The sequence below is a fragment of the Artemia franciscana genome, chromosome 9 (assembly GCF_032884065.1).
Source record: "Artemia franciscana chromosome 9, ASM3288406v1, whole genome shotgun sequence".
Lineage (NCBI taxonomy): Eukaryota > Metazoa > Arthropoda > Branchiopoda > Anostraca > Artemiidae > Artemia > Artemia franciscana.
Window position 1 is genome coordinate 33,741,849 of NC_088871.1, and position 17,425 is coordinate 33,759,273.

Consider the following 17,425-nt stretch of genomic DNA (forward strand, 5'->3'; position numbering starts at 1 on the left):
AAAGTATATTCTCATAATAATCATGACTTATGATGAACTCAAGGGAAATAAACTAGTTTACTATCATTTAAAAAAAGCACATTTTTTAAATTTATACCTATTTTGAATATTTATTTCAAGGTAAAAAGTATTAGAGGGATTTTCACGTCACTCTAACCCCAGGGCTATATGCTGAAGTATAACGTCTGCACACCAATGCTTCTAAAGTAAATGCTCATTTAAGTGCATAATGTTTTGATGCTTGAAAAATAAGCACTCATTCAAATGCATTTGATTTAAACAAGGCATAACAATTTCTTAAATATGATGTAAGAAGTTCAACTATCTCGATATTTCAATTTTATTTTTAGATAGTTAACTTAGTTGACTTGGAATGTCCTACATAAAATTCATTAAAATTCAGAAAATAATTTAAAATTGGTAATATATTAAAGTCAGGTATTGGTCATATTTTAATTTAAAGATGTAAAAGATGCCACAATTTACAATATTTGGATACAGTCGAAATTATACTGCAAGCTTAATTTAAATGCATAAACATCGAAATTAAAATTTCGCTAGTCTTGTCTAGGATTCTTTTCATAAACAGCTCCGTCCTGTAAAGTTGATAAAAATTCTTTTCAGCTCGGGAAAGAATAAGTAGTTTTATTTCCTGAACCTGGTCTAAAAATAATAAGGCAAACAGTCAAGTAACTGTCTTAAATTACAAAATTAGCTCAAAAAATTACAAACATTACTTTTTAGGAGAAATGTAACGTATTTAGAGCCCAAATTAGCGTTTGCATCTAAAAACAGTGTTTTAAATCCAGTATCACTAGCCCAACAACGTCTCTTTACGAGGCATCGATAAAATGCTGAAATTTGCAGGGTTATTGGCTCAGATTTGATTTTATTTCAACAAAGAGGCACATGGTGCCCTATTCATGACCGAAAAAATACCAAATTTTATTGATTTTTAGCGAATTTTTATCAGGCCAAACGAAAAATCTTCTCAGAAGCCTTAGTGATATAGTTGCTTTATGGACCCGCTACGGTTTTTTCCAGCCATAAAGACTGAATACCTTTATATGACCCTTTATTCAACATGATGTTAAAACAACAATTGATTTACAATTAACAATCTCAGAAATCCTGAATTACCATGTTCTTTTTTTTACAACCAAAAGCTGTTAATGAATCTTACAATTAGTGCGTTTCGATTTGGGATTTCAAACTAAAGGTAGCATCATAAACTGATTTTGGTAGAAATGAAACATTTTTTGCATACTATGTGCTTCAAATGTTCTGATTTACAATTAAAATACCATGATCTTCATGGTATTTATGATAAGACATTAAAAAGTTTGAGATCGTCCCCTAATATTCCCTCAAGGATTGTGGGAAGGATGCAAAATGATTCTAAATGTTCGATGGTGGGGAAAGGGATGCCTGAAAGAGCAGGCGCTCAAGGGCTTCACTTCGGGCCATCCATTTATACAGAGAATTAAATGCCTTATAAAAATTTCACTTTTTTACTATTATATTTTTTTATCACTTGGAAGAGTATGTGAAGAAATTAAATATTCTAACTGGTTGTTAATAAAACAGAAAACAAATTCTAAGATTGTTATAAGAAACTGGCTTTGAAGAAGTTGCAGCTTACAGAGTTATCAGTTGTAATAACCAATTAAACAATTCGCACTTCCCATTCAACATTCAGCAGCTGCAGTATGACCTTTACATTATAATGATTTAAATATACACAAACACATGTTGCATGCATAGAACGATATATATCGTTCGATATATATATATATATATATATATATATATATATATATATATAAATATATATATATATATATATATATATAATATATATATATATATAATATATATATATATATAATATATATATATATATATAATATATATAATATATATATTGCCGTTATATATATATATATATAACGATATATATATATATATATATATATATATATATATATATATATATATATATATATATATATATATATATATATATTTATAGCATTTAGGATACTTACGTGTGACACCATTTCTTCAACCCACATACAAATCCAATTGGAGTGCTTATTTACAAGTTTGGAACCAAAAACAATCCGCGTTTTTGGAGCAGGATTTTTTTCAACCACTTTATACATTGTCGATAAAAAAGGCCTGAAAACGGACTGCTGGTGTTCTGACATCTTTGACCATAGTTTCCTACCCATAGTGCTCTTGTATTCCGGATCTATGTTGTATGTCTTCAGTAGCTCCTAAAAAAATATACATTATATAAATTATACATGCATATATATATATATATATATATATATATATATATATATATATATATATATATATATATATATATATATATATATATATATATATATATATATATATATACAAAATTTAGATCCAATTTTACTCAGCGTCTGTAAATTATAATTTCAGGCCATTCACTAGTCTGAAAATAATGAGATGTAATTTCTCGAATTTTTGTGTTTTAAGAGGGTATCTGTTTCTTGCACAGGGAATCGAGTACAGGATAGACTTTCAAAGGATTACATAGAGTGGCTATCATTAAAATGCGGCTAGTTTGACATGTATTTCGGTAAGTAAACCCTGTTTTTTCTGAGGTAGTGTGGTCAAGTTGATAATTCGGAAGGTTATGTGTAGATTGGGGGTATCATAATTTGGGGGAATGGCACTAGATATTTTTTTTTGTACTTACAACTGAATATATGTTCTGTTTTCCTCTTATTAGGCGTGTCGTTTGACAAATTCTTTGACTAGTTTACACATACTTAAAAAAGCTATCAGCTACAAAGGATATATTACATTTTAAAAACCAAAGAATATAGCCTGAGATAGTGGAAAACAAAGAAGTAATTTTACATACGTGAAAAAGATGAAAAAAACCCAGTGAAGTCTCAATTTTGCATTATTTAGAAAACCAAGGACAGTGAAAATGAAACATAATTCTGAATTGGTGAACTTAACGTAACCAAACGTAACCAAGGAATTCCATATGCAGTTAAGGAATTTTCTTCATTTCTAGCAGGCATCAGACTTAAAAAGGGAATACGTGAGTAAAGAAAAAAAAGGGTCAAAATATAGGTCACCGCGAGAGCTTAAAAGGGCGTAGCTTTCCTTGAAGAGATTTAATTGTCTATGGAAACCAACATACTGTCAGTGTTCGAACTTTAACGGACAAAAAATATTGTCGAAGTAAACGAACCAACAATGATTATTTGTTTTCAGGGTTGAACCTGGTGACACTGGTAGAAATGTCATATTGTCCTAAAAATCCAAAGCTCTGAAACAACTCAAAGAAACCTCTACGAAATTCTAAATTGCCAAGCACGAATAGACTTAAGAAGGGCCTAGGGGAAAAATGTTTTATTCTTGATATCCTTAGTACTCCAAAGGAAAAAAATATACAAAATGAAAAAGAAAAAGGATCAATATTTTCTTTGAGGATTTTACTTAAAATTAGCCTGATAATTCCAAAAAGATAAGATGCCTAGGTCCACTGCAATTATAAATGTTAAAAAGATTAGTCTGAAGTATATTGCTTGTTTATGCAGGCAATAAAACAAAATAGACTGACCTAGCTCAAGGTAGTAAACTAGCACTCTTCAAACTGTTTATATCAGTCAACTAGAAATAATAGGAAACATTATTATATAATGGTGCCTACAGACAGTTTCGACTTCCTATCATTCTATGAACTGCTTAAACTGTGAACTGTAGGTTCAAGCTTAAGAATTAAATATAAAAAAAAGTTTTTTTAAATAAAAGTAAGGAGCGACATTAAAACTTAAAACGAAGAGAAATTACTCCTTATATGAAAGGGGCTTTTCTTCCTCAACGCCCCGCTCTTTACGCTAAAGTTTGACTCTTTCTCTTAGCTCTACTTTTTAAAAAAGGAAAAAACTTTAGCGTAAAGAGCGGGGCGTTGAGGAAGAAAAGCCCCTTTCATATACGGAGTAATTTCTGTTCGTTTTAAGTTTTAATGTCGCTCCTTACTTTCATTTAAAAAAACTTTTTTTTTTATTTAATTTCTGGACGTTTTTTAATTCATGCATGTTTTGATCTTGGCTCTCCGCACATAAATAATTAAAACGAAATTTGCATATTAATTTTCTTTTTGGCTAAATGGCTTTCTCATAGTTTTAATCGGAAGATTTTGAGAAAAAAGGAGAAAGGGAGGAGGCCTAGCTGCCCTCTAATTTTTTGATTACTTAAAAAGGCAACTAGAACCTTTAATTGTTTTACCAACATTTTCATTAGTAAAAAATATTCGTAATTTACGAATTAACTTACGTAACGAACTTCTATGTTCGTATATTTTCATTGCGTATATGAGTTCACCCCTCGTCGATACCTCGCTCTTTACACTAAAGCTTAAATTCTATCCCAATTCCTTAAGAATGACCCTTGAATCACAAAGGCCGTAGAATAAATAGCTGAAGTTACTAAAAATACTTTCGCGTAAAGAGCGAGGCATTACAAGGAGGTAAACTCCTCATATGCGCAATAATTTCTCCTCGTTTTAGGTTTTAATGCTGCTCCTCACTTTCAGTAGGAAAAACTACTCATATTTTTTTTCCTTGTTTTTTTAAATAATGCGAACAAATCCTGCGCCCCCTTCATTGAAAGTCTCTTCCCCCATGAGAAGTTTTTCCATGGAAAGATCCTCCCGCGTAACCCCCCCCCCCCCACATCAACTTTCCCTCCCAAACTAAAAAAAAATCCCCCTGAAAACGTCCGTACATTTCCCAGTAGCCATTACTATATGTAAACACAGGTCAAAGTTTGTAAATTACAACCCCTCCCAGGGAGACTGCGGTGTAGTAAGTCGTCCCCAAAGACATAGTTATTAGGTTTTTTGACTATGGTGAATAAAATGGCTATCCCAGAATTTTGATCCGGTGACTTTTGGGAAAAAATGAGCGTGAGAGGGGGTCTAGGTGCCCTCCAATTGTTTGGTCACTTAAAAAGGGCACTAGAACTTTTAATTTTCGTTAGAATGAGCCCTCCCACGACATTCTAGGACGACTGGGTCGACACGATCACCCGTGGAAAAAAAAAACAAACAAAAAACAAATAAACACGCATCCGTGATTTGTCTTTTGGCAAAAAATGCGAAATTCCACATTTTTGTAGATAGGAGCTTGAAACTTCTACAATAAGATTCTCTGATACGCTGAATCTGATGGTGTGATTTTCGTTAAGATTGTATGACTTTTAGGGGTGTTTTCCCCTGTTTTCTAATATGAGGCAAATTTTCTCAGGCTCGTAACTTTTGATAGGTCTCGATGAAAGTTATATATTTGAAATCAGCATTAAAATGCGATTTTTTTGACGTAGCTATTGGTATCAAAATTCCATTTTTTAGAGTTTCGGTTACTATTGAGCCGGGTCGCTCCTTACCACAGTTCGTTACCACGATCTGTTTGATATCAGTCGTTTCCTTGATAAGTTGGATCCTGGTAATTTTTCTCATTTTGTTTCGACAGCAACACTGGTTTTGTCATTTTTGTTTTCTAGCACCCGGATTATCAGCTTATTCCTAGAAAGTGGCAAGGGTCCAACCTCTGCGGTTTATGCCGAAAGTGTGGGCCCTAGGCCGGATTGATGAATATGACTTTGCATTTTGGAAAGCTTTGTAGAACTCTTGCCTGGGGCCAAAAAGAATGGTTTTTGCTTGTGTTTCTACCCATTTCTGTTCGTGATTTCAGCTGAGTTTACCATTCGGTTTTTCCCACTTGGGATTGCGGTAGAGAAATGGTATCAAAAGTGCCTCTTAAACTTTAAAAGTTCTTTCATGGCTAAAGAAATTAGAGTTTATCCTTTGCTACTTTCTGAAAGATGACGTTAGAAACTTTGCCAACGGTAAAAAAGTCAACTTTTGAACTAAGACAGATAGATTTTTTTGATGGCAGTCGATAGCTCTTGATGAGCCTATCAAAATATATGTTATCCATTTTGGGCAAAAAAATTCCTTGAAAGTTTGAAGGAGTTGACAACTTCAGTAGTAAGGTACACACTGAAACCAAAAATTGGCCGATACCAATTCTGAGACATATAGGGGAGTTTTAAGCAACAGTTGGCTGTTCAGCTCATCATTATCTTCGGCACTGAGGGGTTCGCAACTTTTGCTAGTTGGTATAGGCCTACCTATTATTTGTTTCCGGTGTGTTTGATGGTAAGACCAATTTGGCCCCATTGGTAAGACATGTAGGGGACTTGTAAGTAATAATCGGCTGTTGGGCAACAATTATATTCAGCTATGAGCGGTTTACAACTTTTGCAATTTTGTGTACCTAGTATTTATTTTAAGATCCTTACATATTAGCAACTTCAGCGTTTAATTGAAGGGAGGAAACAAAACTAAAGTGTTGCTCTTGCAACACTTTACTCGGCGAAGCCGAACAAAGGTTGCCGCAACATCTCATGTTGCCCATGCAACGTAGATCTAGTTTATTATTAAGGACATATACAGACTTCGTTATAACTAACTCCGGATTCTTAGCTTAGGTACTTAAAAATATTCATTAACACATGGTTGGTCATCAACACACATTGAAGCGGCAGAAAAGTTTATGTTAATCATAACACTGCCAAACTGGAAGCAGAACTCAGCTATAGGTTCTCGTGTCAATTTCAAGAAGATATTCTCTTCGAACGGGAATTAGAAAAAAAAAATCGTTAAGAATATCTGTCAGTCATTTCAACGTCTAAAAAAAAAAAAAAAAAAAAAAAAAAAAAAAAAAAAAAAATCAATTTGGCATTCTGAAAACGTGCGATTTAAACAGTAAATCAGGCAATAGAAAAGAAGGCAAATTCATACAATTAAATGGGACGCACGTCAAGTTTAAGAAATCTTGTAGTTAGTTAATTTAGAGTTGTATGCAATCAAGCATCAAGGAAGCCAGAAAAGGATATACCTTATTACCAAATACCAGACAGTCAGTGGAATCTCTTCTAGCCCATGTCCACTGCATAGCATTCAAGTTTCTATCTTCAGGACAGGCGGGGAAGGGATGCCCGCCGTCTCCAATTACTTTCCAAATAGCATCTATTCATTGCCTCAGCTCAGTCCAGCAATATCAGCCAATTTCATTTTTTACTATTCTTTTTTCTATAGCTACCCCCTCATATAAGGTCTGTGGATTATCATCAGGGGTTCCGGTTAAAATTTTTAATTATTTGTTAAGCACAATTTTTTTTTCCCAGCTGCCTAGTTTGAGGCAATACCATTTTACTGACTATCTGAGCATTTTTGTTGGTAAAACTCCCTGAGCTTCAAAAGCCTAGACAGTCAAAACCAAGACACAAACACAGACAGTCAACTAAATATTGGTCAACCAATATTTTAATTCATCTTGCAATTCCGGACAATTTGTTGTCAACTAAAACTGAATTAAGTTTTTATTAGTGCAAATGTCTAAGTTTATGAATTAAATCAATCGCCTTACCTGACACTCATTACAGATGGGGCCAAATTATTGGGGCCAAAACCAATGTCAATTCTAAATTTTCGGTTAACCTGCCTAAGACCATAGGTAGGCTTGCCTTGTTTACCTCTCATTTTATGCAATATAACGTTCTTATGTCAATTTTAAATTCTTGGTCAACCTACCTGAGACTCAGGGCGGGCTTGTCTTTCTAAAAGCTAACAAACAAGTATTGGTCCAATAAGAGAGTCATACTTACTGCCGTTTACCCGTGCCATTTAACCAAACACTTAGAAAACCATAGTTTCTATGACTATCTTAGTTATATGACTATCTATCTTGATTTTACCCTAGGAATGACGCATGGACAGATGATAGATAGACTTATCTATTAACAAATGATAAGTTGACCGTTTAAAATTAAACGGTCATTTTACAGTATTTCATTCTTATACAGTCCTAATAAGAGTTTATGCTAGATTTGCCTCTCACTCAATTGGACTATCTGTCTTGGCTTTTTCTACAAATAACCATGGCTTGGCACCCACAAATACTTATCTTTAATTCAAATTTAGTAATAAGTTAAATTTGGTAATAAGACATAATTTGTAATAAAACAGAAAAACGATGGAGGAAGAGGTCATTAATAGCTACAAGTTGAAATAAACTTAGGGTATTGAGTTCAACTACTATTTCATTCCAAACACATTCCATTCCACATGAAATTTTTAGGTACTACTATAGACTGACCTCAGTCACTGTGCAAGGCTTGAGGCCTTACCTGTAGGGTTTGCACAGACAAACCTAACTGCCAAATTAGGGCCATTCCAAGAACCTACCATCATTTCTTTTTTTTCATGTAAAAGTGCTCGTTGGTAAAGCTACGTTTATAAGCGTGTCTGGATAGAATTTTATTCTTAGAAATGACCAGAAATTAGTTCCTAGACAATTACCATTCACAAGTAAAATTTGGTATTTCGCTGTAAGTATTATTTTAGTTTGAAAGAGATTACTATTGAAAATCAAAACTAATCAAGAGAGCGTGTGCTAGCAAAACTTTCAAAATTGTGACCTTTGTTCAACTGCATAAAGAAAACCATTTTTGCGTTTCACATACTTTAGTATTCGTATTCACATTCGTTTATTGAAATAGCTATCGTAGCACTCAAAAGTGACGCTAAATTACGCTACTTTTACAATCACAAAATGGTCACTAATTAGATACACTTACGGAATAGGGTACAACTTTAAATTCACTTGTTAAATGCTTGTTACGCAGATGACATTCTTTTAATTAGTAGCATTTGGAAGGGACTTTCTGAATTTGGTAATTTTGCTGTCTCTCTTAAATCTACTAAAACACTTTCTCTGAACATTGATAAATGCGAGTCCCTCTCTTTTAATAATAAGGCTGTTTCTAGATCACAGATTAGTTGTTCGATTTTCCTACACCTCTAATTGAATCCGTTAAAGGACAGTAGGCTAATCTCTATTTCAAATAATTCAGGTGATCTGATCCACGAGCAGTTTCTGACCATAGTTTAAAGTTCTAGCTTTTGTTGTTCGAAAATAGTTGCCAATAGTATTAAATATATCCATAAGACACAGGTAAAACTGTAGTCCTCTTACTAAAACTACTCTATTTTATTTCTATATTTGGTTTGTTTAACGTTTTCCTCACAAACAATATTCGAGCTCTGGATTCAGTGTATTTTCAATATTTGAGATTTGTACATATCTGCCACCAGGGTACAGAAACAGAATAATTATACAGAATTTATCTTAAGAAATAACGGCAAAACTAGCCATGCAACATGGCAGTTTGCATCAGCTCGTATTTTTAAGATTTGAACCGTTTCACGGTATTAATCCATATTTTCATATAGTTATTTTTCTCGATTTTAATTATGGTTTTCTTTTTCGTCATGTATTGTATTACTCCACTTTTTGTATTTTAAACTGAGTTAAAAATCAATTGTTATGATTATTTTCTCTTTGTTAAGTAGATTCACATATAAAGAATTTCTTATCTTTTGTGTGAGCCTACCGCCTACGTAACAAACAAGTATCAATTTAAGCAGCGTTAATTCCCAAAGCTTGCACTATTTTAGCGTTTTGTCAATACCATAGAACTTAAAATACAAAATAAACCACTCCCATTTAAAACAAATTGCATAGAATATAGGCACCATTGACACCAATTAGTTGAACACTGAAATATTCAAACCTTGAATTTCCCTAAATCAAAAATTAGCCTGAATATTATCCCTTCAATATTTTTGATGGTATCTAAGAGTGTAGACGGAGTTGTTATTTGACAGTGCGTGGAGGGGGATGTCAAAACCGATACACCCCACTCTCTTCAATATATTAATTTAAATTTAGCCAAAATAGTTTTACCTGAATAGTGTAAGAGAATGTAGTTATTTGAGTAGATACAGATTGCAAAAAAGCAATGTATAGCTTATTAAACAGCTCAAACGCAAATTCTTCAGAAGTCACGTCATCGTACACTGTTAAAGATGGTTTCTCATTCTCTTCTTCGCCAAGGCAAATTCTACTTGGTTCAATAGCACCAACTAAACCAAGACATTCAGCGAATAGACACTTGCTTTCTTCTCCTGCTTCTTGGTATTTGGCACAAAGCGTAATAACGAGCTAGAAAATGTGAACAAACTATAAAAAAGGATATAAAAATTACAAATATTATTAAATGTTGGTCGGTCAACAAGGAATAAGGTATTGGGTGAATACTTAGCCTCAATATATAAAATCGCCTAATACCATATTTCTTTCTGATTTAATTGTAGCGTTAAAGCCCACGAAATTAAATTTCAATATTTGTTATTCTCAAACATAATACTACGAAAATGAGAAAAGCCGCATTTTAATAATATTTTCTTTTCATAAAACAATTAGCTTTTCCTAAAATTTAGTAGATCGTTGTAATAAAGCAATTTCATGCATAAGCAAAACAGAAAAAAAATTCCAGAACTAAAAATTCATTATATTATCACCAAATTAACAATATATATTCTTCATAATTTTGTTCCCCTAAAATTAAGCATACGAGGTCAATTTGGCAGGTATGCGTCCCAACTGACTTGAGATAAGCAAAGAACTTTGACAAAATTAAGAATATTTTGCAATTTAAACCAGAATGTTTTAAGATAGTGTCCCTTCACTAAGCAAGACATTTTATCATTTTAAGATAGCGATATTTCAAAAGAGGTAGTCAAGCTGGTCTCTAGTCTAGATACATTACTATCTAAAAGGCTTAGTATTGATATCCTCTAAAATTGTTATCTAGTATTTTCATAATCTAAGCTGAATGCACTAGGTACTTTAACAGTCTATTTTCTTTAACGACCAAATTTCAACTAGAAGTACAAAACTACAAAAAAAAAGAAAAGAAGAAACAAAGTATATGTGAACTTGACTTAAAACTTGTTACTTTGATAAACTAGACTATAATCACATTACGAGCAACAACTTTTAGTTCTTAGGACCATTTTGTATTTTAAAAGGTACATTTTTTTATGTTGGCATTAGAAAGCAGATTTTTTTGCACTTATGTCTTATCTAGGTGGTCAAAAGTTGAATTCAACAGGAAATAAAACTTGGTACAACTCTGCATCAAGAGAATCGTAGATACGGCCACTAGACCTCACCCCTACCCTCTTTACTTTATAATCCCTATATTTCTCAAATGCTTGCGTTCAGTGCTTGCAACAACAAACAAAGAGAAATAGAAGAAATATTTGACTTTCGTAAATGCTGGAATATTCAGTGATTTTCATGAGTGATTTCAACGAGCTTAGAATGGCTGGTCGAAGAACTAATCAACTTTCTGTGAAAGCAGGGCCGGACCCATAATTACAAACGTTATTCAGACGTTCAGTACAGACGATAGATATACCCATATTGCCAGGATATACTCCTATCCTTGTGAAAAGTTTCCCAAGGATAGTGTTAACTCATGTTTAATCAGAGAGGAGACAAGAAAAACAAGAGCTAAGAGCTCATATGGCACTTGTGACGAGGCAGGAAGAGCTAAGAGCCAAGAGCTCATATGGTATGAGCTCTAACAAAATTCTAAGAATCAATAGATTGATTCAAAAGGAAAATCAGAGGCTTAGTCGGGATTTAAAATAAGAGCTCTGAGTCGCGATGTTCTTCTAAATATCAAAATTCATTAAGATACAATACGATCACCCACTCGTAAGTTATAAATACCTCATTTTTTCTAATTTTTCCTCTCCCTTTAGCCCCCCAGAAGGTCAAATCTGGGAAAATGACTTTATCAAGTCAATTTGTGCAGCTCTCTGACACGGCTACCAATTTGCATCGTCCTAGCATGTCCAGAAGCACCAAACTCGCCAAATCACTGAACCCCTCTCCCCAACTCCCCCAAAGAGAGCGAATCCAGTGCGGTAACTTCAACCACGTATCTAGGACATTTGCTTATTCTATCACCTCCCGATTCCTCCACTCTAAGCGTTTTCCTAGATTTCCAATTTCCCCCTCCAACTCCCCCCAATGTCAACAAATTCTGGTCGGGATTTGGAATAAGAGCTCTGAGACATGGATTCCTTCAAAATATCAGATTTCATTAAGATCCGGTCATCCGTTCTTAAGTTAAAAATACCTCAATTTTTCTAATTTTTCCAAATTAACACCCCTCAGCTCATCCAAAGAGAACGGATCCGTTCCAATTATGTCAATCACGTATCTAGAAGTTGTGCTTATTCTTCCCATCAAGTTTCATCCCTATCTCTCCACTCTCAGCGTTTTCCAAGATTTCTCTTTCCCTCTTCCACCCCCTATGTCACTGGATCAATTTCGAGTCGAAAATGGAGCATCTGAGACATAAGATCCTTCTATATATTAAGTTTCATTAAGAAACGATCACCTATTCGTAAGATAAAAATACCCCAATTTTCACGTTTTCCAAGAATTCCCGTTTCCCCCTCTAACTCCCCCCAATGTCACAGGATATGGTCGGAATTTAAAATTAGAGCTTTAAAGCACAAGATCCTTCTAAATATCAAATTTCATTAAGATCTGGTCACCCGTTCGTAAGTTACAAATACCTCATTTTTCCGAATATGAAGTTTCATGAAGATCCGATCACTCCTTCATAAGCTAAAAATACGTCATTTTTTCTAATTTTTCAGAATGAACCCCACCCCCCCAATAGAGCAGATCTGTTACAATTATGCCAGTCACGTACCTAAGACATCTGCTTATTTTCCCCACTAAGTTTCATTCCGATCCCTCCAACATAAGCGTTTTCCATGATTTAAGGTCCCCGCAACTCCTCCCAATGTCACCAGATCCGGTCGGGATTCAAAATAAGAGCTTTGAAACACGATATCCTTCTAAATATCAAATTTCATTCATTTGATCACTCATTCGTAAGTTAAAAATACCGCATTTTTTCTAATTTTTCAGAATTACCCCCCCCCCCCCCAACTACCCAAAGAGAGCAGATCCGTTCCGGTTATGTCGATCATGTATCTAGGACTTATGCTTATTTTTTCCACCAGGTTTCATCCCGATCCCTCCACTCTAAGTGTTTTCCAAGATCTTAGGTTTCCACCTCCCAACTCCCCCCCCCCAATGTTTCCAGATCCGGCCGAGATTTAAAGTAAAATCTCTGAGACACGATATCCTTCCAAACATCAAATTTCATTAAGATCTAATCAACTGTTCGTAAGTTAAAAATACTTCATTTTTTATATTTTTCCGAATTAACCCGCCCCCCACTCTCCCCCCCCCCAGATGGTCAAATCGGGCAATCGAACTATTTCTAGTTTAATCTGATCCGGTCCCTGATACGCCTGCCAAATTTCATCGTCCTAGCTTACCTGGAAGTGCCTAAAGTAGCAAAACCGGGACCGACAGACAGACACACAGATCGACAGAATTTGCGATTGCTATATGTCACTTGATTAATACCAAGTGCCGTAAAAAATCACTTCTTCCAATGAAAAGAGCCCTGGGATTTCCTTCAATAAAGAAAATCGGACATTGTGCTTTAGATCGTTGAATCGTCTACATTACATAATTGTCAACTTTGAGACTGGGGACATAATTAAACGCACTCAAAACTATTTTATGACTTTTTGGGGTATAAAAGAACTAATACAACTGGTGAATATTGTAAGCTAGTGACATCAATTCTTAATAATGATTGAAAAAAAAAAAAAAACAACGAAATTATACTTTTTCGTAGATAGGAGATTCAAACCTCTACAGCAGAATCGTCTTATATACTGAATCTGGTGGGTAATTTTCATTGAGATCCCTTGACTTTTGAGGGTTTCCCCCCCCCTTTTTTTCAATAATCAGGCAAATTTACACAATAAATAATCAAGAGAGATAAAACTCTACAAAAAGAAAACTTCAAACGAGACGACGGCCAGTAGAATTAAAAGACTAAAACAACGCAGATATTTCGCCTGTATCCAAACAAGGCGTCTTCAGCACAAGATAGAAAATTAAAAGAAAACTAATCTAAAAACAAATAAAAACCACCACCAATTATAATAAACACAATTGTCGGTACTTATCCACGTAGGGAAAAGCAATTATTTGAGTTACTTCAATGAGAATCAATGAGCAACTGAGGAAAAATTTATGAAAATTGAAACTTAGTTAATTATTCTGTTGCGAAATATTCCTCTTGTAAGCTAACATTGTTAATGTTAGCTTACATTAGCTGAAAATTAAAAAATTTTCACAGGCTTGTAACTTTTGATGGGTTACATGAAACTTAATGATTTTGTGGATTTGGAATCAGAATAAGGTGATAGTTCGTTATCACGAACTGTTGGTCAAGATGCTAAAAAATTAGTTTTTATTATAAAATAAAAAAGAAGCATGCGCTTTCTCATACCTTACTGACTAGAGCATCACCAGTATCAGCATTAAGAACAAGATCTTGGAGTTCAATAGCCCTTTCACGAAGGAATAGACGAAGCTTCAAAAGTCCCAATGTACGGACGGCATCGTCATCATTCTCAATCACTAACAAAAAATTGTTCAAATTGCCTTTCAAATCGTTGTGGGAATGTTGCTTTGACTTAACTACACTAGCAATATCTGGGTAATCATCCAGACCATCCAGGACTCCTAGCTGATAAATACAGCTGTCAGTAGCAGAGGACGCATCCAGAACTAAGAATCTAGAAGTATGGAACGGGAGTAAAAGGGGTATCAAAATAAGAATGTAGTAAAGACTAAGTATTCACAGAAACAATAAAACAAAAAACAAAGAACAGACTAAGTATGTGTTTAATGTGCTGAATCCGAAAATAGTGTCGGAATTTGTCAGTCACGTTAAATTTTATAGGCTATTGAATTTTTTCTAACCATATTTTGAGATAAAAAAAAAAAATTACCCTAAAATTAAATTCAACGAGCCGAATCTACCTGGAATTACCCGTGATCTTGACCCCCACCCCTAGGTCTACAGTACCTTGTATCTACCTTAGCTAGCTATAATTATCTAGCAAAGCCTACGACCATTTGGTGTAGAACTTTGGGACTGTTGAGAGAATGTTTTGACATCCTGTTGGGAGACAGAAAAATCTTGGGCCCAACATATTTCCATTCCACACTTAAAGTCCTTCATAACCTGCAGTATCTTGATGTAACAAATCCATGGGTTCTGATAGCACATTAAAAATTGTATTTCAGTCCTGCTCTAGCAGACTAGTTGGACTTCTTCACTGTCTTTCTGGCTATGATTTCATTCTGGAATCCTTTCCACACACATGTGAATCTCTCCATGGGATTCCTATACCTAAACCCGATGGAGATCCAACAAGCGTGGGCTCATATAGACCTATTAGCCTCCAAACCTGTATTAGGAAAGTACACAAAAGGTTCCCAATATTCAATTTCAGTACCAGGAGTCAAATGACATTTTAGGCGCCCCAAGTTATGCTTTAGCAGTCTCCTTTCCAAAACCAATGGACATGCTCATTTAGTAATAAGGCATGTATCGTATTATGGAAAAATACCTATTTGCTCCTTCAGCAGTTTTCCTGCACAGCTGAAGATAATACCAAAACGTCAACCTCTGATGGAGGATTAATATTTTTCTCGTATAGACTGAAGGTATTAATAGGAACGACATACACAAATGGACATACCAAAACCTACATTTAGCAATAAGACATGTATCGTATTCTAGATAAATACTTATTTGCCCCTTCAGCAGTTTACATGCACAGCTGAAGATGATACCGAAACTTCAACCTCTGATGGAGAATTAATACTTTTCTCGTATAAACTGAAGGTATTAACAGGAACGATAGACACAAATGGACATACCCAAACCTACATTCAGCAATGAAACACGTATCAAATTCTGGAGAAATTCCTATTTGGTCCTTCAGCAGTTTTCCTGCACAGCTGAAGATGATACCGAAACGTCAACCTCTGATAGAGAATTAATATTTTTCTCGTAGAAACTGAAGGTATTAACAGGAATGATAGACACAAACGGACATACTCTAATCTACATTTAGCAAACAGAAATGTATCGTATTTTTGAGAAATACCCATTTGCTCCTTCAGCAGTTTTCCTGCACAGAAGGTGATACCAAAACGTTAACCTATGATCAAGCAAAGCACAGTAACTTCGAATCAAACTTAGAAATTTCGCTTTTTTTTCAATAACCAAAGACTAAATAATCTCAAAGAAGATCTAAATTACAATGTAAATTACAAATGTAAATTACGACAATGATGAATCTGAGCGTCTATTTGCCCAGTCATGTGAAAAAATTAGGATTCTATTAAAAAAATAAAGCATTTAGGGCTTCAGTGTGTGACCGTAGGGGATTTTAATTGCGATTTAAGTGAAGTAGGCTCCAAACTATCTATGAGAACTAGTCTGTTTAAAGGCCTTTTCGGTTTTTATTTATAAACACACATCCCCCCATACATCAAACCTGAATCATGTCACAGCTTCTTCTGATCTTGTTGTTAACCGGGTGAAAGTCCTGTGTGAATTCCAGCTTTCAGACCATGTTCTAATAGCTTCTTCTTTCCAAATAGAGAAGTTGGCTCCTCATCCCATTCATTGTAATATCCGAATCTCTCAATTTGTTTGCCATTGGTCAAAATTAATTCGAAATTATTCATACTTTCGTCAGATTTTATTCTGGTCAAGATCTCTATTCCGTTCCACCTTTTACATAAATCACTTCAGCTTCCTGACATTGAAATACAGCTATGTTTGGATGTTTATTCTGCGGAAATTTGTCATGCCCTTCGTTCTGCGGAAGATCAAGCAGTTCCTCTTCGTGAAGTTCATAAGGGTATTGTTCCCAGTTGGTCTTCAACTCCTGAACTTGTTTCCTCTTGCCACCGTGCAAAATTTTGGTTTTCGCTATGAAAAGATTGTGGTTGTGCGAAAAATGGTATTCTAAATGGTTTGGGCGTCCGTACAAAAAGAGTGTTTTCAAAAGCTCTCGCAGTTCATAGGAAAAATATCATCAATAGTAATTCTGCTAGGGCTAGGTTAGACCGGAATTATCTTTTCAGAATGGTTTCACAAACGCAGGTCGATCCTTATGCCGATATATGCTTATGGTCGATGCTTCTTCTGCTTATGCCTCTGATATTTCAAATGATGAATAGTATTCGTACTATAAATCCAAATTTTCTTCACTGGCTCCTGAGCTTGAGCAACTTTACGAAGAGAATCACGGAAAAAATGTTGGCTGCTTCCCAGCATACCCATTTTGTCGTTGCTACTAAGTCCATTGAAAAAGCTATTTATCAACTAAAGCAGAAATCATATAGTGGTATTGATTATGTTAGTGTTATGCATCTCTAGCATGGTGGCTCTCTTCTTGTTCAGCATATCACATTTTTAATGCAAACGATTTTCACTCAGTGCAAGGTTCCAACTATATTTTGTATTGGCGATCCTA

At 34.6% G+C, this 17,425-nt stretch overlaps 1 protein-coding gene across 1 annotated transcript in view; it reads right to left on the reverse strand.

The window, feature by feature from the left end:
- Nucleotides 1-17,425, reverse strand: part of LOC136031307 (serine/threonine-protein kinase atr-like) — a 76,721-nt gene that overhangs the window by 28,416 nt on the left and 30,880 nt on the right. The window contains 3 exon segments of the mRNA XM_065710763.1: nucleotides 2,049-2,279; nucleotides 9,873-10,130; nucleotides 14,374-14,662. Of these exon segments, the coding sequence (XP_065566835.1) occupies nucleotides 2,049-2,279; nucleotides 9,873-10,130; nucleotides 14,374-14,662 (778 nt within the window).